Here is a 25,276-nt window from a genome sequence, read left to right as displayed (position 1 = left end):
TATTAAGAGTATTAAAACATACTATCTAGATTATCTAAACAACGAAATTCTTACTGTTTCTTGATAAGTATTAATCTTTTTTTTAGTAGTATTAAACAAATTAGTTCTTCTTTTAGTATTAATATTACTAAATTAATTAAAGCTATTTTTTACTATAATAAGAGTAGAAGGTATAGCTAAGTATTAACTAGCTAATATAAATAATATAAGTAATCTTTTATATTACTATTCTACTAGTCTTTAGAATCTATATATATAATAGTTAGTAAGTATTATATTATATTATATATATTAAAGTAGTAATTTTATAATATATTAGAGATTAGGTATTATAGTATTTAAAGTATTATATAGTATAATATATATAGAGAAGTATAAAGAAATATATAAAATATACCTTATATTATTAAGGTTAAGCTTAATAGAAAATAAAGCTAAAATGTTTACTTTTAAATTACTCTTTTATTTAAGTAAGTAAATTACTAGCCTTACTAACTACCTAACTATATAACCTTTTATATGTATAAGACTTATAAGATTTAAAAACTTTCTAATTTCTTTCTTTTTATATATTATATAATATATTATATATGTTATTCTATTAATATTATTTTATATTAAAATATATAGTAGTATTAAAAGTAGTTACCTAATATATATAAGTTCTATACTTTAGGTATTATAATCTTTTATCTTATTATAGTATTTAATATATATTTAATCTATAATTATTTAATTTCTACTTTATATTTATAGTTATTAAGAATTCTTTTCTTATATTATACTTTATAGTTATAATCTATACTTATATTATTTTTATTTTTTATAACTAGAATATCTTTATTATATATATTATACCCTATAGTTATATAGTATATATTAGTTTCTATTAACATATAATTATACTTTAAACCTTTATAAACTATATAGTTTATTCTTATTATAAGCCTTATTTTACTTTTATTATTTATAAATATTAAATATACTTTATATAGCTAGTAACTACTTACTAACTACTATATATATAGCTTATAGTTATTTTAGTTTACTAAGTTCTTAATCTTTATTAACTTAACCTCTATTTAAGTCTTATTAGTTACTACTATACTATATTTAAGTTATTATTCTATAACTTACTTTATTACTTTAGACTATAAGTATAATATTTAAATACTTTATTATTACTAAGCTAGTAGTATATACTTTATCTAATAAAACTTATTACTAATAAAGTAAGTATTTATTTTACTAATATATTAATGTTATTTAAAAATCTACTTTTTAATACTATTAATATATAACTACTAATATTAAATTATATTAATTACTAATAAATAATACGTTTTTAAATAGATTTTACTATATCTTTAAGTCTACTTTAGTATAAGAAGTACTTAGACCTAAAAGAAAAAGTTAACTATTATAATATTATAGATACTATAATTAATACTACTACTAATCTCAATATTATAGATTTAGTTAACTTAATAAAAGAATTAAACAGTTTTATTTCTTTTATATATCTTAGTTTCTTAAATAACTTAGAAAATATAAAACGTAAATAATAATAATTATAAGAAAAGTAAAATTCTAATACTTAAGAAGTATTTAACTCTTATAGTATATTATATAATATTATTATAAATAATAAAGATACTATAGTTACTAATACCTTACAGCTATTATTATATAAGATCTATAATAATAAGATTATTAATAATAATAATAGTACTTTTAAAGACTTTAAAGTAATTTTTTTTTATTTTAATCTTTAATTAATTACTATTACTAATTTACTAGGTTATAAAACACTATTAGTAACACTTTAAAGTATAGTATTTACTTTAGCTATTATATATAAGAAGAAAGTAATATAAATATTATATTACATTATAATATTAAAGAAGTAAAGAAATATTATATGATTAATGTTCTTTTAAATACTTTTTATAGTAATAAAGTTAAAAGTCTTAGTATTATTAACTAATATATATAATAATATTAATAAGGTTATATTACTATATTTTTATATATTACTTTACTATAGTATATATTAATATATAAAGGAATTAATAATTTTGTATTTTATTTTTGTATTTTTGTATTAAATACAAAATACAATACATGTATTTGTATTTGTATTGTATTGTGTAAAGTAAAAAATACAAATACAAATACATGTATTGTATTGTGTTATAAAAAAAATACAAATACATGTATTTGTATTGTATTTTATTTGTATTGTATTTTTTTTAACTCTCTGCCCTCTTATAATTTCTTATATATTTTCTTATTATAAAAGAAACTCTTAATTAATTAGGTTAATAACCTTTTTAAGATTTACCTTTCCTTTAGATATAGTTATTTTTATTAGATTTATATTTATATTTTTATTATGCTTTTTTACTAGTGTGTTAGTTATAAAGTATAGATTTAGACACCTAGTAAATAAAGGCTACCTTTTATATAAATAGTTTTAGGTCTTTTGAAATAGCTATAAGTATAGAGATAATCTAGGTTTTATAAGTAAAGAATTTTATTATTATATATAGTATAAAGTTAGTTTAAAGATAAAGATAGTAAAAATATAGTAAATATATATAAGTTACTATAATATATAACTTACTATATATATATATATATATGATACTAAAAGATAATTAATAAATAAATAGCTATAAATAAAGAATATTTAGTATAAGTATTATAGTAATTACTTATATTACTAATATTAAGAAGGTATATTAAATATAACTAGTAAAAGTATAACTATATAAATTTGTTATTAAATATATAGTTAGCTTATAGTAAGTTACTAATAAATAAGTAATAAAATTGCTTTACTTTAATAGTAATCTTACTAATAATATAGCTAAGATTAGCCTAGGATTTCTAACTAAGAAATAAGGAAATTCTTTATTTCTATAGGATTTTACTATAGTTGAATATATATATATATATATAATAATATAATTAATTAACTATTATAATCCTTAATATTTAATAGAACGCTTCTAGTGCTAAAATAGACAAGGGAAAGGGGGGGAAGGCGAGTCTTTTAACGCCTAGGGGAACATATACCGATGCAGCCATTCTTTAATAATAGTCCCAAGTCATGCAACATAGTTAGACAGAAGAGCGGCTACCTGTGCGAGATCAGGCGGGCCCCCGTCCCGTCATCTTTCCCATCAGGACGTGCTCTGCGAACCACATGTCTCTGTTAGGGGTCTAGGGGTTTTTTGAGCCGTTCGCGGCCACGCTAGGTATGCAACACGAGGCTCGGACGGGACGAGGTGCAATACTCCCCTGGTGTGACGATACGAGATGCGGATAGTCTGCCGTATCCCCGACGCCCTCGCGCAGGCGTCAACTCGGAAAAAGTGCTGCATTACCTTGCAGAAAATATGCGTCAGACCTTGCCAACGTGGGCATGAGTCTCACGAGGGCTGCGAGGTAACGGAGGTCCAGCCGGCTCCCAAGGGGCTAGAGGCTAACTATGGGAAAGTCGTTTGGGCCCGAGGAAGACGTCAAATGTGACGAAGATTTACATGTCGAACCGTAAAAATATCATTTGCATTTGTGGTTAGTGAAACACACGTAAGCTCTCGGTGCAAACATGTCTGCAAGATGTACTCGGGGCTGGTTCTGTAGCCCAGCGACTAATTATCGCATAGCAAACCTCCTCGCAGGGCGGGTCCCTTGACGGTGAGAAGCCTAGGACCGGACTTGGAAACCCACTAGCGCTGTGGTCCGAGTCGAGTCGTACTTGTGTTCTCGCGCTTGGCAGCTGCTCAAAGAAGAAGCACGAAAAAGGCATGCGGTGCTGCGGCAAGATGCCCGCTTAGAGTCCATTGAAGGACCTCGAAGAAAAGTATGTGCAACTTATGGCGTATTTGGGGCTCATCAAGAGAGGGCCCGATCCGTCGTGTACGAACGTATCGTATTGGCAGAGTGAAAGTCACGGCGATGCTTCTCAGAGTTCAGGGGATTGTATGAGAGATGGAAGAGTATAAAGAAGATTGAAATCTCTGAGATTGATGATTAGAGAGGCCTCACTCCACACTCATCTTCGCAGTTGAAACCTTCATCTACAAACACCCCATCATCCTTATCACTATCATCATCAAGTCTTCACCCCTGGTCCTCAGCTCAAGCACTCACTACGCAAACATCAGACTCATCACCTCGTTGCCGATCCCAACCTTGGAACTCGGCGCAATGGCCAAGCAATCTTCCAAGCAAACCACCACTTTTAATTCAGAGAGTTGGTGCCATTATTCCTCTCCACTTGGAATGGTCTACGAACTGACAGGTTCACAGACTCCAGCAGCAAGACGTCCGGCGGGCAGAGCGCCGCCTCGAGCACGGTGCCAGTGGACCGCTCTTGGCAGTACCGGCCGCTCGGTCGGGGCCAGGCAGTGACGGGCGGGAGCGGCAGCTACTGCGTCGGCCGGTGGCTCACTGAGCCGTCGTGGCAGGAGCCGTTCAACACCATCGCCGAGGTGCCGGCGGCCGGATCCGAGGCGGGGCAGGGTGTCGGAGGTCAGGGGTCGGGCGCGTCGGCGACGTGCGCCACGTCTCGTACGCAAAAGCAGCAGCAGCAGCAGCACTGAAACCTGGAAAAGGCAGGGAAGGCATGCGAGGGTGAGGGGCTTTCCCTGGGGGTCGGGGCTAGAGAAACCGCATGGGTTACCGCGGAAAGGTTTATTATATACGGTATGCCACTCTGTATGTAGGCTTGAAAGCACTCCCAATAGATCGTCGCTGGACCCAAGGCACCTGCATTTCCTTTGACTCCACTACATCATCGTGGAGACGAAAGGAAGGCCTCCGATCGGTGCACCCATTGTCCAAGGCTGGATGGGTACGAATGACAGGAGCGTCGCCTGGTTCAGTTGTCCAGCTAGTCTGCGGCTGAGGACATCAGTGTGCCGGGACTGCAGTACGTGCAGAACTCAATGAGATGAGCCAAGGCGGCCTAGGTGTGCAGCCGGCCTGCCTTAGCGTTTGCATGCGAGGATGACGGCTGGAAAGGCATGGGCGGGACGATGAGGTGTCGGTCATTTGAGAATCATCGGCCGCTGTGCTGTACGTGCCGAGCCACCGGTGCCCAGATGGAGAGTCACAGCTGTATCCGTACTTCTTGCACCAACACACATACCATACACTCCTCTTTCTTTCCTCTGTAAGGGCAAGTTCGCGTTTGATTTTGTCTTGGCATGCCGATCTCGTTCGGGGTGTCGAATTTCGGAGGGATCCGGTCTAAGTGGCTCGCCGAGCCCAACGGCGTAGCTTGGCATGGTCTCCTCCTCATGACAGATATGCTAGAAATGGAGACGTCATGCAAGTCTTTTTGCACCACGTTCGTCGCTTCACTGCCGGCAGAGAGCCAAGCAGAGCGCATACACCAAAGTGGGGTGAGTTGGAAGCATGACGAGGCAGGTTGGGTTAGGCGACGCGGAATGCCGAGTGAATTTATCGATGCGATGGGGCCGGTCGATGCGAGAAGCAATAGTCTGTTCAGAGATTGAAGAGTTGTAGTGGGACTCGTCAACTGACTGAGAAGGGCAAACTTATTTTTGGATGCCATGGTAGTAACTCCTCGTCAGCTCAAAGTCTCCGTCTTGCTGAAGTCCATCGTATGAATGCCGATATACCCTGCCAGGGAGGTCTTGTTCCGCCCTGCCGGGGTGGTTGTTCACATGGAGGGGGAGGAGCGAGTGTTCTTAGGCATGCGGGTTAAGGTTAAGGTAAGCCGAAGCGGCAAAGGTGTGCGAGTGAGAGTGAGTGAGTGAATGACCGAGTGAGTAAACAAATAAGTGGGTGAGTGAGTCAAGTAGCCAGGTTACTCTTCTCGCAGGTCAGTCTCTCCCGTTCTCAACTCATTATTGCCGTCACCTTTTTGACCCCAAATCGTCTCTCACGTCGGTCCGGGATGACCACCGTCTACGGCTCCCTGTCAACGAGGACAAGCAAAAAAGCATAAAATGTAGAAAAAATGAGACGGTGCGCGTTCAGGCCCGGGTGCATGACGTCAAGCGAATCAGAGGACCAGTCGGCCGTCTTAGACTTTGCGGCAAGACAGATTGGCAGCAAGCAATACGGAGACAAGCACACAAGTCACTTTTGCTTGGTCTTGAACAATGTTTTTCTTTTTCCTCCCCCTTGCGCCCCTGTTGAGCCCGCCCCCGAGCGATCCAGCGGCCATTTCAGCGCCACACTCCTTTGGGTAGGGTGACAGTTGATGACTGGTTACCCTTAGACAGCCAGTGCACTTTTGTTAGGCGGCCAGTGTCTAACCCAATCTGCCACTACCGCCAGATTTCCCCAGCACAGATAAAATAATCATATTCCATCACCCTAACTCTAACTAACCCAGACCCTAACCACCCTAACCACTAACCCTATGTATCTTCTATAGATATAAAGGTTCTCAAAGATACGTATGGTTAGCGGTTAGGGTGGTCAGGGTCTGGGTTAGTTAGAGTTAGGGTGACGGAATATGGTATTTCCAGCTCCTATGGGGCAGTCCTTCCAGATCAGGTTAGACACTGGCCGCCTAATAAATGTGCACTGGCTATCTACTATGTAAGGGTTACCTTGATGCCTCAATCCTTGCACTCACTGTGAGTAATTTCGCTGAGTGTGTGGTTAATTTGTCCATAAACTGTGCGTGGATACGTGAGACGCTGAGAGAATCCCTCGCGACGCCGCAGGATAGAGCAGAACAGAGCGCAGCAAAGCAGATCCATCGTGTTTTATCTTGAAATTCGCGAGCATCGTAGCCCCATTTCCCCCACGTAGATACGCCTCAGTTTCAGTGGTTCCGACAAAGGAGGCCGAGCGGAGGCCAGGGCTCGGTGGGTAGGGAGGGCAAGGGGACATGTTTGCAAGGGACTAAGAAAATGGATGTACAAGACGACGAGGACAACAAAAAAGATGATCCAGGGACGGGAAATGGCATTCAATGATTCGATTCAAGACACCCGAAAGTGTTTGCAGCAAGCAACAAGCAACAAGCAGCAAGCATGCGCTGATCGCTGAGACGCGATGCATGGCCGCTGCGACATAGAAACAAGCGCTTGGGCTCTGTCATACATCATCGTACCTACCTAGCCTGTTGTGCTGGAATATACCTAAGCTTATCCGTATTATGTTAAAAAAAAGGGTATATGATATGCATAAGCATATTACTCCGTCTCTCATCTGTTCTCGACCGGCTGACCCGTATCTTGCATAGCGAACGCCATCCATAGATTTCTGCACAAAGGCAGAAAGTTGAGACGGCTAAATCCGGAACAGCGCGTACCTCGTAGGCCAGCCACCCACCGAGCCGGCAGCTGAGTTGAAGGGGCAGGGAGAAACGCTGGTTCAAGAACGTCCCGTAGATGGGAGAGAAGGAGAGAGATAAGGCAAACGAGTGGTGCGAAGCTAGTGTTTGGGGTGCCCTTTTTCTGTTCTAGCTCACCGAGGCCTCGCGAGAACAGTAACGACAGCAACAACACCTACGACGCCTCTGTACTTCTGCCCGTTCCCCCTGCAACAAAGGGACGGGAAACAGACTACTGTTGAAAGCCACGGAATACGCCCTGCGCCGTAAGGGTGCCGCGCCATGATGGGTGTCTTCAATGGCCGAGCCCTTTTCTTCCGACAGATGGCTGGGCCGGCTGCCCTCTCCCTCCTCCCCCCGCCCGACCGGCTAGTTCAGCTGGCGCCTGCACAGCCCGGACTGTGGTCCTCTGGCACCGCCTACCAATCAGCCAGAGACATGCGCGTCAGCGTCAGTGTGTTCAAGCTGGTCACCACGGACTCCCGCGTGGTATCGTAAATGTGTCGGGCTGCAGGCAGAGTGTAGAGATTGGGCCAGAGGAGCGAAAAGGGCACGGAAAACACAGTACCGTGCATGTGTGTGTGTGTGTGTGTGTGTGCGGTATCCGTACCGACCGTCCCGAACACCACCTCGTGTATCCGTAGAGAGCTACAGCGTCGCATCCTTCGTTTCCACCTGGGACTGGGGAGGGTTCTCTGGGTCCTCTGGGCGAACTTCTCGTTAGTGTGGTGCATTCTGCGTTTGATTCGACCCACCTTATCCGTACACCTCAACCTAAACAGGAGGATGCAGCCATCTCTGTTCGGCCCCTCGATCAGGGATTCCATTCTAAACTACACTAGGAACGAGGTAGTTAGCAGGGTGACATGGAACCCCAGACCCGGCTCGCTCGCCCAGTCGCTGGCCCAGTCGCTGGCCCAGTTGCTGACCTGTCAACTGACTCCAGTCGCTCCCGGGGGCGCGCTTCCCCTTCGCTAGTGTTCCCCCCGCATAAAATCAGGCTGGGCTCATCCCTCCTCTTTTGCCTTTGTGCTGGCAGATGGCCATACTTGTAGCGCGTGCTAGTCAGTTTTGCTGCTGCTGTTGGTGCTGCTGCTGGTTGTCATCGTCGATGTCGTGCTATATATCCGTAGCGTGTTGTACTTGACGTGGATGGAGGGGGAAAAGTGTGGTGGTGGATGACACTACTGTTTGGCCGTATGCTGGGGCTGGCGGCGCTTCTGGATACCTAGGTACTTAGGTACCTACCTGATTTAGCTGGTGTAGGTAGACAGGGCATGACAGGTAGGTACTTGCTAGCATGCGTGAGCCGTAGCGATATGTAAAGTGCCTTTCTCTCTCCCCACCCCCCTGTGGTCATGCCATCGCATCGGTAAATCGCCCGTCCTTGGCCCCCGGCTGTCCTGCCGTGATTTCTTGCTTTTTGGCCCTGTCGATTTGTGCTGTCCAGACAGTCATCAATTCCCTATTCCCTCCTCTTGCCTCCTCACCACCATTGACTTCCTCTCTCCTCCAACCACCAACAAGTCGACAACGGCCCTGTAGATCCCCGTATCTATTTCCCTTTTCCGACCTCCGCCCGCTCGCTTTGTCACTCGTTCGAGGAGGACCCAGGAGTGTGAAGCATCGAGCTCATCTATCCCGCCCGACACCGCCGAACCTCATACGATCCGATCGCTACCACTCCCTTGGAATACCGGCCGCCCCCCGCGGGCACAACGTACATACGACCGAGGACGCATTTACCTTTAGGACCGCCCTGCACACACGAGAATCCCGCTTGCCATATTAATATTCCATCCTCCCAAGTCTCCGAACTGATCCAACTTTTCTTGGTTGATGCGTTACTGCCTCCCGTTGAACACCACGGCCCCTTTCGGTTGAGGCACTAGACGAAACGACCTGGCGAAGCACCCATTTTCGCCCTGTGGAAAGAAGCACCAAAACTTGGCTTTTATTTTCCCCGATATCAAACAGTTGTTGCAATACTTTGAGGCAACACGTGTGACAGAAGCTGGGACGGCAGCTGGACCCTGCTTAACCTTGCTCGACTTGGGACGAGAACCTACTAGACGCCGCTGCCGAGGAGCCATCGTCAAATCCACACCCTTGCGACCTCAAGAACGCATCTCGACCGAGGACGCGCGCCATACACGCTGTGTAATCACCCCTTCTAGTCGAGAGTGATTGGCGTTTGTATTCTATTGCCAATATTTGGGCTTGACTCGCCGGATTGTGGCTTAATCTCATCACCCGTGCCGCCACCCGTGGTTTGAGCCATACGTAATTAGGAGGAAATACCTTTCTTGAATCACTTCCGCCGACTCCGCATTCCAACGACCCGTGTTGACTTTCGCCGCGCCTACATCCTCCGACCTCCTCCCGCTGCTTTCCTTTGACAAATCGGCGCCTCCAGCTCTCTTCAAACCTTTCCCACTTGAAACCTGTCATCAATACCGCCAAAATGTGTAAGTTATCACCCGATGGCCCCATCGCTATGTTGTTGAATCTGAACATTGCCCAGCCGGTCTTTCGACGACAATTATGCCCTTTGCGCAGTTGCCGGCCTGCGCTCAACAGTGCGGCCCGCTCTTCGACGCCAACGGCGCCTGCGTGCCACCTGCCGTCCCGGCGGCCGACGCCAAAGTCTATGATGCCTGCTTCTGCAGTCAGCCGGCCCTCCAGCCCTTCAAGACTGCCGCCACTGGTGTGTGTGACCCCGCAGGCTGCGATGCCGCTGGCTTCAGCAGTATCCAAGGATGGTACACCTCGTTTTGTAATTCAGTCGCCGGCGGTGCCGCTGTCCAGACGTCCTCTTCTCCGGGATCCACCTCGACGGCCTCGAAAGGATCTTCCAACGGAAATGGCGGCGATTGGTATGACTTCCCAACCCACCCGTCGATGCTTTTCTGATAGCTGCTTACAAACACTTCTCCAGGCTCTCTAACCACTGGAGATGGGTCGTCATGCTCGTAATCCTCGTAGTCGCCATCGCCGGCATCTGGGTTGGCGCCTGCATCTGGCGCCGGCGCTACCTCCGCCGCAAGGACCGCATGTACGAGCTCGGCAAGCACGCCCACCAGGGCCCCAGCGGCATCATTGCCGGCTCCGGCGTCAACGTCAACCAGGCCGGCATCGTCAACGCGCCCGGGCAGTTCATGCCCGGACCCCATCCCGCGATCTATGATGAGAAACCCCCGAAGGAGAAGAAGAAGTGGGTCGTCAACGAGCGGACGTAGTAGGCATGATAAACTTCCTTTCCAAATGTTTGGCGAAGCAAAGTATCCTTCATCACCACCCAACAACGGCTTAACGAGACGGCGTTCATTTGGTTACAGCATTTAGTGCCTGGATATCCCCTCCCCCCCACACATCATTATGGGCAAGGCTTATGCTCTTTTTTTTTTTTTCGTATCAAACACTGTTCTCCTTGTCATTTTATAGGCGTACGGCGGGAAACACTGGCTAAGCTCCATCATTGGGAACAACGAGCGGCGGTCACTGTACTTTTTCACCGCGCAATCACAAAAACAGAGGTTGCCGCATGTGCAAAGGTCCATGTCACGAAGCAGAAGACGAGGGAACCCGAATCCGCAGGTTACGCAACAGAACGCGGCTCCCGCTCTTCTCCTTATCGAGAGGGGGGTTTTGTTTTGCTTTTTTTGTTTTTGCCTTTTTGGAAAAATCCGGTCCGGAAAACGGAAGGGGAAAGCACTCGGGGTCACGGAGCTCGGCCCTGAATTTGAAATGATAATCCACCTTTGTTTCTATCCATTCGTCCATGATTGTTGGGGACGTGACGGCCCCTCGGGCGGGCCGCCATGCTTTTGCTTCGGCAGCTTTTGGCAATGACTCGGGAGCGGGGGAGACCTGCCGCCAGTTTGGTTCTGTGCTAATTTGTTTCGACTGCCTCGTCCCACGACTACGTGTTTTTTTATGGCGGGGTCTGCAGATGTGTCTTGCAAAGCAGACATGATTCACGTCCGCCTGGCCGGTGTCGATCAAACAAAAGTAACCTACAGACTTTCGGACTGTGCTCCTATTCCCGCCTCACACACCACTTCGCTCAACGGGTCAGAAGACCTTGTGAGTGTGTGTGTGTGTGTGTGTGTCTGTTATCCCTTTCAGTCTCTCCCTGCCCGCCCCCCCCACCAAGAAGCGTTTTTGGGCACTAGGCACGGGGCCTCGGGGAAATGTTGCGGGGAAGAAGAACCGGCGCCCCAGCGGCGGTTGGAGGGGGCAGGGGACACCCGGAGCCGTCATATGGGAGAACAGCGCACAGTGGACGGTGATATACGCACCATACGGCTTGTCTTGCCGACTTCTGCGGAAGTATTTGCTGACTTCCGAGGCCAATGTTCCGACGGCAGTCAGTCAGCAGGCTGCGACCTGGTTGACGATTCATCATGCTGCCCAAACCCACAAAAGTAGTCTTTCTTACATATAGCACGATAGAATCACCAAATTCACGGCGTGGCATTGAGTGAAAAGACCATGATTGGTTATTCAATGCACCTTATCTATATACCGTTAAGCCCTATTGCCTCGTCTCAATCCGACAATCAGGCGATCACGTTCGTTCGGCTTTTTGCTTGTTCCGGGCCTTTTTCTCTGCATCATCCATCTCGAAACTCTCAAACCGCTTTACCATTCTGAACACGTTACCCAGTGGGAGTTGTTAGTTTTCGTAACATCGCATCGTTTACTTGGTCCTTACAGGTAAGGCAATCTTGGCTTTATCACTCTGCTCTTCCGCAGCATCCATGTACAAGTCGATCAAGCATCCGGCGGACCACGCTTGCGTGGGGCACTATAGATCTGTTAGCCTACGCTTCACCCGTCGGAGTTCCGATATATCAGACTTACCGAGTCGGGGCAGTCCTCGCCGTCCTTCTGCGTTAGTTCTGCCAATCCTGCCCATGGACTCTCCCGAATCATCTGCTTGCAACCCATGAGTCTTCGCGTGACCTGTTGGAAGGCTTCAGTACGTCCGGCTTCGGATCCCCTCCTTGCCAGGTCGAACTTGAGAAGAGCGCGGAGGAAGAATCCCGTCGGCCACAGCCACTCCGGACCCTGGTGGTAGTTGCGTCCCTTGCTAGTGGCGAAGTCCTCGCTGTCCTCGCTGTTGCGGTAGTAGGGCCTGTAGTTGAGATCCGCAGGGTCAAGAGTTGCCATACCCGTGGGGCCACGGATGGCCTTGTCGGCAACCAATAGGGCGTGCAGCGCATGCTCCGGCTCGAAGAGTTCAGGGGCCGCGCACATGGCAATGGGGAAGTTGGCGCGCAGTTGGTAGTCCTCGTACTCCTTGCCAGACTTGTACAGGTCCTTGTAGATGCCGCGTCGGTTGATGATCTCGGGGTTGACGTCGTACTTGGAGTCCTCCTCGGGAGTCAAGGGAACGTAGTAGCAGCGCTCGAAGTTGGCTCGGATGAGATTGGCCCAGTCTTTGAGAGAGATGTTCGAGTCGTCTGCCTTTTTCACAGAAGAGTAGCGGTACTTGCCGTCCGAGTTGAGGGAAGCCACCCACTTGAGGGTGCTATACAGGAGACCTGTGATTTCGATGGCGGCGCCATCGCGGGGTGTGCCGGGAACACCCTTGGAGCCGGCGCGTTCGCTCTCGCCCATCTTGTCCATCCAAGTACCGCAGTTGTGCTGGTTGCCGCCAAAGATAATACCGGTCTCCCAGTCAGGCTTGATGGAGATGTTGAACCCTTCATCGCTCATCTGAGAATCGATTGAAGGGCCAGCGTTGGCCTCGCGAAAAGACATGCCAGAGGCATGTCTCTGGAGAGCCTCCTGGATGACGTCCTCGATTGTGCTCTCATGCGAGTAGGCACGGGAGTCCTCGACGTCAAACCAAGTGTCGTCGTAGGGGAGGAAACGTCTCTTTACCTTCTCTTGCAGCAGATCTAGTCCGTTGGGTGCGAACTTGGTATAATCCTGGATGCATTGCAGGAAGAACCAGATGGAGTCACGCGAGTTATAGCGAGGCAGCGCCCCACTGCTGAGCAAGTTGGGAATCATGCCGTGCTTCAAGACACTGGCGAAGGCAAGGATGTGCTCCTTGGCCTCTTCAAATCGACCGGTACCGAGATAGAGACCACGGAGGGAAATGAAAACATCTCGTCCCCAGCATCTCGCCCACTCGACGGCAAAATGGGGCAAGCCAGCAGCCAGTGAAGGCACCAGCTTCTTCGGCCAAAGGGACGCAGACTTGACGAGGCCAGTCTCTTGCACACTGACCATCGCCAGGCTCTGGAGGAACCACTGGCCTTCGCGAACGTTGTCATTCATGAGTTCGAGACCGCGCTCCCAGGCGGCGTTGTACAATGTTCGCAAAACGAGGCCAAAGTATCTTGGCAACAGGAAGCTGGGGATCCTGCGGATGGCATCGAAACGCTCCTTCAACCAAACAGCGGGCTTCTCCAAGCGGTCAAAGTCGGGTGTCTTGCTGATGCGCTCCAATCTTCCAACAATGTAGTCGAGAGCCCATTGGCCATCGCGGAGATTCTGACATAGGGGGTGGGCGAGGTTATTGTCCCTTATGATATCCTTGAGAAGACTCCACCAACCCTGCAGACCGGCGTAGACGAGTTTTCCGTACCCAGGAATCTCGTAGCAGCCATCCTTGCCGTCGCTGCCGTCACGCTCCTCGGCCTCGCATCGGTAGAGCAGAAAGTTAAGATCGACAAGGTTCAGGTTCTCCATCGCGGATCTGGCGCCCGAAGTGACGTAGTTGTCAAGACCCGATGAGTGCTCAGCAGCCGGGATCCACGTCTCGAAAAGAGCGATGCTGCCGGGGGGGAACTTGTCGCGAACGGTGATGATGGTGTCGTCGCCCTTGACCTCCATGCGAACACCGGGAACATCGACGACGCGACTGGGGAGGCCCTTCAGGAGCTTCTTGTCATCGAGGGCTTCCTTCCTGGCCTCGTCGCCAGCGTCAACTTCCAGCATCCAGCTGCCAAGGTGCCGAGCTTTTGTGCCTCCGAGGTGGACGGCGTTGAACGCACCGTTGCCGTTGCCGTAGCCGGGGAAAGCTGTATGTGCGATCAAGAAATAACCCTTCCTTGATTCGGGGTGGACTCTATGGACGGTAATGTACTGATCCTCGTGATGGATGTGGGTCTCGTCGTAGCCATCCTTCCCCATCAGTGTATGAATCTGGTTCAGGAGCTTCTTGATGCCACCGATGCCGTTTCTGCCACCACCAATCTTGACGGGCTTGCAAGAGGACTCGGAAGTGTACAGTCTGGTCTCATTGACGAGATCGACGAGCTTAGGATAGATTTCATCGTAACCCATGACACTGCCTGTGGCGCTCGCACACATGCTGACAAGAGCCGCGTTTGGGAGGGTGTCGCGGGCATCACGCTTCTGGGCAGGGGTCTCGTTATCGTGGGTACAGTCCATGAAAAGGGCCTGGACGGGCACCGGCTTGATCCTCCGGATGATCTCACGCGAAGACGGGTTGTTGCCGTTAAGCATGTCGGTGCCCTCAACAGACGGACTTATGGGGCTTATGGGAGACTTGGAGTCCGCCTTGGAAATTTCATCCACCTCGAAGCTGCCAATCGGCCGACCTCCATGCTTGTGGACCAAGCGGCTTAGCTCGCCGGTGCTCCACGCCTGCATGGCCTCACGGATCAACGCGCTTAGGCCCAGCCTCTTCACGAAGACGTAGTCCATCTCCTCGGAACCAGTGAACAGTTCAGCCACAACGTACAAGTCGGGACGGACGCGCCGCGCCTCGTCGAGGATGTGCTCGGCAACGTGGAGTGGGGTGGAGTGGCAATTGTCGATGCGGAAACCAGCAAAGTACTTGGCCAGCATGCGAGCATACTTTGTCATGTAATCCCACAGGAACGGGCTGTCAGACGGCCCGGTACCGTAGCGGAGCTTGACACAATCTCCCCAGACAATGACCTCGCGTCTGAGATAGACGCGTGAGCTAGGGCCTGCATTGTCAATCAGCGCATTGCCGCCCCAGACCCAACCGTTGTTGACGAGAACGTTCTCTTCGGGTTTGTTCTTGGCTGTTGTGTCGTTTTTCGGCAAGCGGGTAAAGTAGGTTTCGATAAGAGGGAACTCCTTATTGATGGGGCCCATGCGCGGGCCATGCTCGTCGATTCGGCAGTACTTGATGCGGTTGAAAAGCTGCTGCAGAATCTCGCTGATCTCGGCATCGTACTCCTTGTAGAAAGGCAGGTTAATTTCGTCAAGGAGGGACTTGAGCTTGGACTTTGCGTCTGCCTTCGTCGTGGTACTGCCGTCTTCGCCTTCGTATTGTCCAAAGATGGCAGACAGAAGACCAGAGGCAACCTTGGGGTCAACCCTCCTCCTGAAGCGCTCGCCCATGCGGTCGGTGCCCTGCAGACCGTGCTTGATGAGAAACTCGGCCTGGTCTTTCAGAGAGGCGTCCTTGAGGCCGGCAACATTTGCGCCATCAGCAGCGTCTTGGAGGGTGGTGGCACGACCAGCAGCCCAAGCCTCCAAGGCCGTCTCAACGTCGCGCTCAACGTCAATTGCATAGTATTCCCACAGGCGGATCTCGGAGATGACGTGCTTCTTGATAGCATCCATAATCTTGATCAGGTCCTCGTCGCTCTTCACCTCGATGGGAAGCCCAAGCTTCTCGAGGTTGTCGCTCAGCTCCAACAGCTTCGTATCCAACAGCCAAGCAGATTCTAGCCACGGCGCCGTCACAAGGTTGTATCCAGCCTCGGGGTGGTCCTGTAACCATGCGCTGTTATGTGCCGTGTGGTTGAGGACGATATCGGTCAAGCTCAACATGGAGTACTGTTTCTCCAAGCTCTCGATGAGGCCCTGGACATCCTTTTCACCAGCAGGGAAGCATTCGGGATCCCAGCCCAACTGATCGTACAAACTATAGGGTGAGTTGGAAGCACCGCGGACCTGTAACGGGGTGAAATGAATCATGTTGTAGCCGCGGTCGCTGATGCCGCGCAGGTGCTTCTCCCAGTCACCCGGGTACTTGCCCATAAACTTGCTAATGACGGAAAAGATTGACAAGGCCGGCAGCGGTAGAGGACGACCATCGAGGCTGAGGCGCGGGGCGACATCGATGTAGTAGAGGGGCGTCTTCTTGTTGGTGGCGGTGGTCTGCGGGCTCGAGTCCAGCTCCTCGGCGAGATCTGGTAGCTCTGCGTATGTGGTGTAGAAGGCATATGCGCCGGCCTGAAAGATGGGGATAGAGATTTCAATTGTGCGGTTGAAGTCTGGCTTCAGCCTGAACCGCGAGTCAGCTTGAATGAGAGGCGCAATGTAGCAGCACCGATTGCGGTCATGAGCTTACTTGAATTCGCGGAAGTGGTCTCTGTGGAACTCGGCGCCCTGGTCTGGAATGTTGACCCACAGACTGCCATGGCGACAGATGGACGAGGTGCCCTCGATGGCGAAGCGGATGGTGACGGGATCGTTCGTTTTGGGGGCGAGGTAGACGTATTCGCCGGCGACCTGGGGTGAGCCATCGTCGTTGAGGGGCAGGAGGTATACTTCGTTGGATATCATGGTTTTTGGTATCATTTGCGAAGGTTGTAGGAGGCAGCTTTCGTGCCCCGCGGACAAAATGGCGACGTGGGTATGGGGAGGACAAGGTAGACGTGGGACCTTACGGTGGTGGGAGCGGGTGCGGGTGCACTGTCTGCTGGTTCATGCGGAGACGTGACAGGCGAAAGAATGGGCCGATGCTGGGGGAACTGGGGGGCGAGCGGAGCAGCTGCGGAGAGCAATTGATCAAGAGGCCATAAAGACGGAATTCCAGCAACTCAATGGAGGTTTGAAGAGACCGTGGAGCTTTAGCATCAATGACTGGAGGAGGAAGTAAGAGAATGGGGGAGAAGAAGATATGTATGTGTGTGCGCGCGAGTGTGTGTGTGCAAGGAGGAAGAAAAGAAAACAAGAGACGAGATGGAGGATGGTGACGATATTAACCGAGCGCATAGACTAGGTAAAGAGACATTTGCCCAGCACCGAATATGACCAGAACAAGGTACAGTCGGCGGCACGGTGCTTCTCGTTCTCTCCGTCTCTCTTCCTTTTTCAGCTCTTCCCACGGTACTCTTAGTCTCAGTCCGGACGACTACCTAGGTAGGTAAAGTAGAAGGTGTGGTATGGCGGGGTATCACCGCCGGCCAGCTGCGGTCTTCTTGCCAGTGTTCGGTGCCAATGCCTCTCAGCCAATGAGCAAATGTACCTGAGCTCGTCCGTCTTCGGAATTGGAGACAAAGGTAGGAGGGGGAGCTCAGCAAAGTCACGCAAAAGACGCTAGGGCTGCCGGGAGGGAAGCTCCCCCTTCGGTCAAGGTACGGTGTTTCCTTGGCACGCATGTACTCTGCGTTAAAGGACCGTCATTCGGAGCAGGTCTCTTCCTGAGCCACTTTCAGCAAACACGAAACCATCAATCCATCTCGGGGTACTTGGTTGGACGACTACAGATACAACAACCTTGCTGACTTTAGCTGCAGGAGCTCGAGGCAGGCAGGACTGACGAAACGACAACACCTGCAAAAAGGGGGCCAAAAGCATCGGGTGTAACGGCACCATAAGGAATCATCCTGTCACTCAGGCAGCCCAGAAGCTCGTCTCCATTGCTCCAGTACTACGGATACACAAGGGGGAGAGAAAAAAAACTTCACATCAAAATGGTATCTGGGGAACAGCTCGAGAAGGCGGGACGAGCTGCGGGGCAGGTATCTCCGGACCAGCTCCACGCGGATAAGGTACATGACGGAACAGACTTCGCAGAATGATACATGCCATGTACTTGGTACGTAGTTGTTGAGCTGCCAAATGGCGGCCACAGCAACATGGGAATGTTTGGCAGCGCCCGAACCGGATAGCTTCGGCGGGGACAGCTCGAGGCGCTAGCGGGGGTTTGAGTTAGCGCCCAGCCGTCGAGGGCCACACATCACGATCCTCGAGGATCCAGACCAATGTCCGATACTGGGAATGCCCACTTCTCTCGACTTTTCGATCGCGATGCACGCAGCCAGCCAGTCAACGGCCCCCCTTGCCCCTTGCCCCTTCCTGCGCCTATTCGTAGCGTTCCGTGTCGTGTAACTTGGCTTATTTTGAGCGGTGACCCGGGTTTGACGTTGCATGCCGGCATGGCCAGACTCGGGTGTGCCAGGGGGGGGACGGACATTCGGTGCTGGTCCGTCGTAACGGCCTTTTGATAACTGTCTACACTACGCTGTCACATCGTCATGGCCACCTCTCAACAGTTTGGGAGCTTGAAGATTGTCTCCTCTTTTTCTTCTTCTTTTTTCTTATCTTCCCTCCTTTTAATTTTATTTCATTTCATTTTTCTTGTCATTTTTCCTTATCTCTTTCTTCTTCTCTCAAGATCATGACTGGGATTCTGTGGACCATCGTATTAGATTTTATCAAAGGACGCATCGTGTGTTGACGACTCGTACGTTGGTCTAGTCAATTCTGCAGCATGGCCTAACTCGCAATCTGTGCAACGATCGGCGCAAATGCCGACTCATGTTCAAGTGCGTTGGCCGCGCCTGGTTGGTCTGGTGTGGTGTGGCAAGCAAGAGAGGCTCTAACACAGTTGACTTCAATTTTTATTCTGTTGGAGTGAGCTTGCTTGCAAGTGGGGGAGGGGAGGCTAGAACCAAAAGAGCTCCCATCCTGGCAAGTCGTGTGACGTCACCAAACTCCATCCCGCTATCAGCTCTACCTAGTGATCGCCTTGCTGCGCAGACACGGACGCGGTTTCATGCCCCTCCTTCCTTGCTCCCCTCCTTCCCCGTCCTTTTTCTCTGCTGATTCCCTGCAGTACCTGTCTCTTTTTGGCCGGAACGACAACAGCTCCTGCCTCCAACTCTCTAAACTCTCCAACTCGGGCAGCTATGTACACTTACTCTCACTCTCACCCCCCCTTCCTACCCCCGCAAGCGGGTGCCAAAAAAAACCCGCACTCAGGAAAGTTAACTTAAGGTGACCTGTGCCTCGGGGATCTCCAGTATGTTAGGGAGTTACATGACGAAAGAATACCTATACACCCTATATTTTAGCGCATGGGGACTCAAATTGACCTCTGTAATTTGTGAGTGCGGCTTATTTTGTCACCCGCCTGCCCCGCCACGGCTGTCTCTGATTTTCATTACCCATCATATCACACACACACACATACGCTTGTTCCTTTCTTCCCCCTCCCAGCACAAGATCAGCCGCGTTCCTGAACAGCCGCACCTTTACCTCTTACCCCAATTGGCTTTGCGTGCCTGAACATCACCCGCCGCAACGGGCGATCACATTCTCCCCCCTTTCCCTCTGTGCCTGCTCACCCTCGCCAGAGTGACCGTGCTGCCAAAAACACGCATGCACATGTGAGGCGTATTCCCACTCCTCTATATCCGAGTGGGCCACGTTTTCGCCAGGCAGTGATGGATACGACGGAACCGACACCGCTTTTTCCCTTGCCATGTCAACCTCTTCCCGCCATGACGTACCTCATGCAAGAATCTATTAGTGCTCATCTCCATGCCCCTGTACTCGTAGAGAGCTAGGTCGCTAGCGAGCCAGCTTTGAATTGAGCCGCTTTGCGCGATGGCTATTATGGCGTGACTGGACGGGCCTCCACGGTCTTTCGGCCGTCGCGTCAGCCAGAGTTTTCTGTTAGTCTCTTTTCGTTGCAATCTGCAAGACCGCTCTCATGTAGGGCTTGAAATCGTATGAATTAGTCTGTCGCTTGATGAATCTAAGAGGAGACTATCTCAGAAACCTTATTAAGCGATGCTACTGTTTGATAACAAGATAATTTGAAACGGCAGGCCTGTCATTGCTCGGAGTTGTAGTTATGCTCGTGACGACGGTGTTCTTTCTGAGGTGGACCAACCATTCCCAAGCTCAAATTGCCTTTGCAGATCTAGGACCATCGTCCCATGCACATTGAAATTTAGTGGTTGCATACGTTCTCCGCGTTAGGCGGAGCTGATACAAAACCGTTAAATCAAAATGAGGGCGAGCTGCTCGTGTGATATGGGACGGGTTTCCACTCGTCGAGATGCCGCCAGTTACTGCTCATACGCACTGCTCCCTGCCTCGCTGGAGCAAGCGAAGCTCTCGCCAATCTCCCTCAGCACGCATCACATCGTCGTCTGGTCACCGCAGCGAACCAAGTTCCTCGCTGGGCAATTTCATTGATGATCTGGACTATCGCCCAGTTAACTGATTCGTACGGAGTCGTGCTATTCCAATGGTAACTTCTGCGAATATTGAACTAGCACATCCATTAAAGTGTTGTCTACCAAACCCACTAAATATAGGCTCCCATACTTCTCATAATTGGACAAAGTCTAGGCCATAAATGTTATGGCGAGATAGGTGAACGCAAATAACAGGTGTAGTCTACTTGCCCTTCGATATCTGAGTATCCGCTGCTGGGGCTCTGTAGCATTTCCCTCGTATTACACAGCACTTAAGATGCGTAATATCAGCTCGACGTTCTTGAGGACGGGCCATATAAGAATCCCCCTCAATCTCCAGGACATACAAGTGTGCAGGGGGTAGATTCATAACCCTCTATATATGCCATATACTGAAGGATAACAAGCATGGCGACGAATCGCCTACAACGGAAGTAGACCCCGAGCATATGCCTTCGGCTCAGTAAGGTCTCTGTTGCTCCTCTCCACAAAGAACTGGCGGGGAGACATCGCATCATCTACTGTACTTCTCACTTATGAGCTCGGGAAACAGGTGACAAGCAAGTCAGAGAAGAACTCCGCTGACCCAACGAAGGTATGGGCAGTCAGGATGTACATAGCATCCTCTATTACCCTCCCCACCCCCCCTCGTCTCGCCTACACCTCTGACGCGGCACTAGGAGCGCAATGCCGGTTCGGACGCCTTGGTTTCGGCGCAGCACATCCCGAACATTCTGCACTCCGTGGACGGCCCGTCCCGCGCTGTCCTGATAGCGCGTGCTTTCTCCGGCAAAACGTATTACCTATCTAGTTCTGTTCACCAAGGCTTGAGAGAGCCCAATGACCGAGTACTTCAGTCGAACGTTTCAGGCGCAGAACCTTTGCGAAAGAGCCGGTATTGGGCTAAACGACGGTGATGGCCGTTGGGATCTCGCAACTCAGAAAATGCTGCTTAGTTGGACATCGGTTGCGCTGCGAGTTTGAATACAGCCTGCCATAGGACGAAGGACACAATAGCGCCACATCGTACATCGGAAAAATGATATGAACAAGTCGTAGCTCGGCAAGTGTGGAAGGTTGACCTCCAGGTCGAGCGTATTTCACGTAGTCCATTACATACTGTGCCCCCCACGCCGTAGGTAATGGCCGGAGGGGATGTGGCGTGGATGAACAGTCACGGCCCTGCGTCTAGCTATATCTTGATCCAACGTATGTACCTTGCATCGGCAGCAGCCGGCGTGGTTGACCGCAGTCTCGGATCGTTAGTGCATGCCATCTGTAGCTGCGAGACTTGAGCGAATGAGCCCATGACCCATCGTGCATGCCATAGGCTGCGATTCTCCGTTAGCATGCTCGCGTGAAGGGAAGAGATTCCCATTTGGTTTCGCGGGTAGTGCTTAGAACTTGGGAAGACAGTCTTTGGCTATGCGTGACATCATGGCAGAAGCGAATAGTTATCAATACGAATAGCAAGATTGATAGAGAAAGTTGCGCGGGGGTCGCTCAGAAGCTGTTCGTTTCATCGTACATTGCGGCGGCCAGATCACGCCATCCGGTGGCACAAGGTTCTTGTCAGACGTTCCTCGGCAGACCGAACGCTTGCCTTCGATGTCGCGGCAGCCGCAGTGGCGATGGCGCTGAAATCCGTCGGTAAACAGGAATCACGGGCGGATATCTTTGTGCCGCGGTTACGGTCGCAATCAGCAGGCCCCCGTCGTGCCCGCGTTGCCGCGATATCTCGTGTCGTTGCCAATGAGGGGGGGAAACGACCCCACATGCGACGATCAGCGTCGTGGGACCCCAGAGAAACAGGCACGAGGGGAAGAGAAACTAATGGAAGTCTATTTGGCATGTGATTCCCCATCGGCCACCAGGGGATTGGGCGGAAGGATGGATAGGCATGGCAGCATTACGGAGTACATTGCTGGGAGGTACGGGTACGTACCAATGGGTCATAAAATCAGGACCTGATAGTCAGCACTGAGGGGGGTGTTTTCCCTTCTGGATCATCATTAGCCACCTTCAAATTGACCTTTGTTTTGGTCCTTTTCAATCAGCTCCCATTCACACTGTCATTCTATTGCACCTAATCGTCTTCCCACTGAGGGGCGACTTTTGGACACGAGCATTGGACACACCAGGTGGGGGGCGTTGACAGTGGGTACTGCACTATTATTGTCACAGATTATGTACAGCCGCAGTTTGTTGACTTTTCTGTGGTTTGCTCTTTTGTCTCGACGAGCCGAGCTCCCACGCCCCGTACATAGGTAGGACCGAACAAGGTGTGGGGGAATGAAGTATGTTGGAGAAATGGGCTTGAGACGTGGGGAGAGAAAAGAGAAGTGAACACGAGCAGCCGAAGGAAACAATGAGAAGTCCGATTTTCCCTCGGCCAGCAGCCGGGAGGGCGAGGAGGAGAGGCCGACCGAGGCATCCCGGGTGGCTCAGGCCTCAGAACCTTGGTCCGGTCCATCCTCACTTCCCTTTCGGTGTGTCCTTGCCCTCAGCAAGCCCCTCCCTTCCTGCCCCCGGTCCCAAGATCAGAGGAAAAAACCCGGCCTCGGTCTCAACCCCCGGGCGTTTTCGTTGAGCGACTATTCCCCTTTAGGGAAGCGGTGACGCGGGCTGCGATGACCCTGTCGGCTTGGGGCGTGCGTCATGCTGCTCTCAACACTGCCGTCGGGCAGGAACACCCCGGTAATCTGGTCGAGCTGATTGTTAACTTTGGCAGCATTTGGCAGAAACTTCCTTCCTCAGATAGGCACGGAGCTGGGGGAGAGGGAGAAATAAAATAGAGAGAAAGAGACTGTTGGTGGGCAGCCGGAAGAAACCGAGGAGAGAAGGAGGCTGGCTAGGTAGACAGATCGACAAGGACAGACTGGGACGGATGGAGGGGCAAACAACGCACACCGTTGCACAGTCTATCTGTCTCTGTCTCTCCAATTTTTTTCTTCTTTTTTCTGCCATCCATCAGCTGGTAATACAGCAAGCATAGTATATACGCTTAATACCTAGGCACGCACTGCACACACTCCCTCTCCCTCTCACTCATCCATATAATCACCGAGAGATGAGCCGATGCCGATAGCACCTGTCTGGACCCTCCCTTTCCCCCGTAACCTATCCCGTACCTTTCCGTAGCTCCTACATGCTACCTAAGAGGTAGATAAACTTCACCCCTCCCCTCCCTCCGACGACCTTTTTTGTCCTTTCTTCTACTGTGCCTCATGCTCTTCAGACTACGTCCTATCGTCTCTGTCGCCAGAAGCACCTTTCCCCTACGACGATTCAACTCTACAACGACAATGGCTTCCCTCGGCGCCGAGAAGAAACACAAAGTGACGGTAGTCGGCTCCGGTAATTGGTGAGCTCCCTTGCTCTACCGCGCGAGTGATTGCCTACTGACTACTCCAACCTAGGGGCTCGACCATCTCCAAGATCGTCGCCGAAAACACGGCGGCCTTCCCCGACCTCTTCGAACAAGATGTGCACATGTGGGTGTACGAGGAAGAGGTTGTCCTCGACAAGACGTCCCCCTACTACGACGCCGCCGTCGGCGACCAGCCCCAGAAGCTCACCGCCATCATCAACAAGCATCACGAGAACACAAAGTACCTGCCCGGCATCAAGCTTCCCCACAACATCATCGCGAACCCCTCCCTCCAGGACGCCGTCAAGGACTCCACCATTCTCATCTTCAACCTCCCCCACCAGTTCATCGCCAACGTCTGCAAGCAGCTGAGCGGCCATATCTTGCCCTTCGCCCGCGGCATCTCGTGCATCAAGGGTGTCAACGTCTCGGACGATGGTGTCTCCCTCTTCTCCGAGTGGATTGGTGACGGCCTCGGCATCTACTGCGGCGCCCTCTCCGGCGCCAACATTGCCTCCGAGATCGCCGCCGAGAAGTGGTCCGAGACCACCGTCGCTTACGACCCGCCCCCTATGGACAACTCCCGCGCCCCGACCCCGCGCTCCACCTCCCCGAGCACCAACGGCAATGGTCACAGCGTCGCCCCCCTGACCCCCGTTGACATGCAACACAAGGACGCCCGTGGCCGCGCCTCCAAGACGAAGCTCACCCCCGTCCCCGCCGAGTACCCGCCACTGGATCATCAGATCTTCAAGCAGCTTTTCCACCGCCCCTACTTCCACGTCCGCATGGTCTCCGACGTCGCCGGCGTCTCCCTCGGTGGCGCACTCAAGAACATCGTCGCGCTGGCCGCCGGCTTCGTCGACGGCCGCGGCTGGGGCGACAACGCAAAAGCCGCCATCATGCGCATCGGCCTGCTGGAGATGGTCAACTTTGGCAAGGAGTTCTTTGGCGAGACGGTGCACACCGGCACCTTCACCGAGGAGTCGGCGGGTGTCGCTGACCTGATTACGTCCTGCAGCGGCGGCCGCAACTTCAGATGCGCAAAGATGGCCGTCGAGGAAGGTTTGAGCGTCCAGGAGGTGGAGAAGCGGGAGCTGAACGGCCAGATGCTCCAGGGCACGAGCACGGCACAGGAGGTGAACAGCTTCCTCAAGGCGAGGGGCCTGGAGAAGAATTACCCGCTCTTCACGGCCGTGCACGGTATCCTCGAGGGCCGCTACAGTGTTGACGACATCCCGAACTTGGTGTCGGCATCAGAGAACTAGCTGGAGAGATAGCAAGGGGCAGGTGGTGTTGGAGACGTCACAAAGAAAAAAGCATACAGGCAATACAGGACATTATTGCGGGTGTGGGTGTGTGGGTGTGTGTGTTGGGAACTGGAGTATGGGTATA

The 25,276-nt window shown here is 50.2% G+C and overlaps 4 protein-coding genes across 4 annotated transcripts; 3 read left to right on the top strand and 1 right to left on the bottom strand.

The window, feature by feature from the left end:
* Positions 1-4,218: 4,218 nt before the first annotated feature.
* GLRG_11492 (uncharacterized protein) lies at positions 4,219-4,613 on the top strand (the record flags this gene model as incomplete). Its single annotated transcript, XM_008102176.1, has 2 exons — positions 4,219-4,264; positions 4,321-4,613. 2 exons carry the CDS (start codon positions 4,219-4,221, stop codon positions 4,611-4,613), a joined length of 339 nt encoding a protein of 112 aa, XP_008100367.1.
* A 5,181-nt stretch (positions 4,614-9,794) lies between these two features.
* On the top strand, positions 9,795-10,569 carry GLRG_11491 (uncharacterized protein; the record flags this gene model as incomplete). Its single annotated transcript, XM_008102175.1, has 3 exons — positions 9,795-9,798; positions 9,855-10,206; positions 10,269-10,569. The coding sequence occupies 3 exons, from the start codon at positions 9,795-9,797 to the stop codon at positions 10,567-10,569; spliced, it is 657 nt and encodes a 218-aa protein (XP_008100366.1).
* Positions 10,570-12,032: 1,463 nt separating this feature from the next.
* GLRG_11490 (glycogen debranching enzyme) lies at positions 12,033-16,876 on the bottom strand (the record flags this gene model as incomplete). Its single annotated transcript, XM_008102174.1, has 3 exons — positions 12,033-12,140; positions 12,197-16,580; positions 16,647-16,876. 3 exons carry the CDS (start codon positions 16,874-16,876, stop codon positions 12,033-12,035), a joined length of 4,722 nt encoding a protein of 1,573 aa, XP_008100365.1.
* Positions 16,877-23,816: 6,940 nt separating this feature from the next.
* On the top strand, positions 23,817-25,149 carry GLRG_11489 (glycerol-3-phosphate dehydrogenase; the record flags this gene model as incomplete). Its single annotated transcript, XM_008102173.1, has 2 exons — positions 23,817-23,875; positions 23,931-25,149. The coding sequence occupies 2 exons, from the start codon at positions 23,817-23,819 to the stop codon at positions 25,147-25,149; spliced, it is 1,278 nt and encodes a 425-aa protein (XP_008100364.1).
* Positions 25,150-25,276: the final 127 nt, after the last annotated feature.

The sequence above is a fragment of the Colletotrichum graminicola genome (assembly GCF_000149035.1).
Source record: "Colletotrichum graminicola M1.001 genomic scaffold supercont1.89, whole genome shotgun sequence".
NCBI lineage: Eukaryota > Fungi > Ascomycota > Sordariomycetes > Glomerellales > Glomerellaceae > Colletotrichum > Colletotrichum graminicola.
The sequence above is the reverse complement of the archived record's forward strand: the minus strand, read 5'-3'. Positions and strand labels throughout refer to the sequence as shown.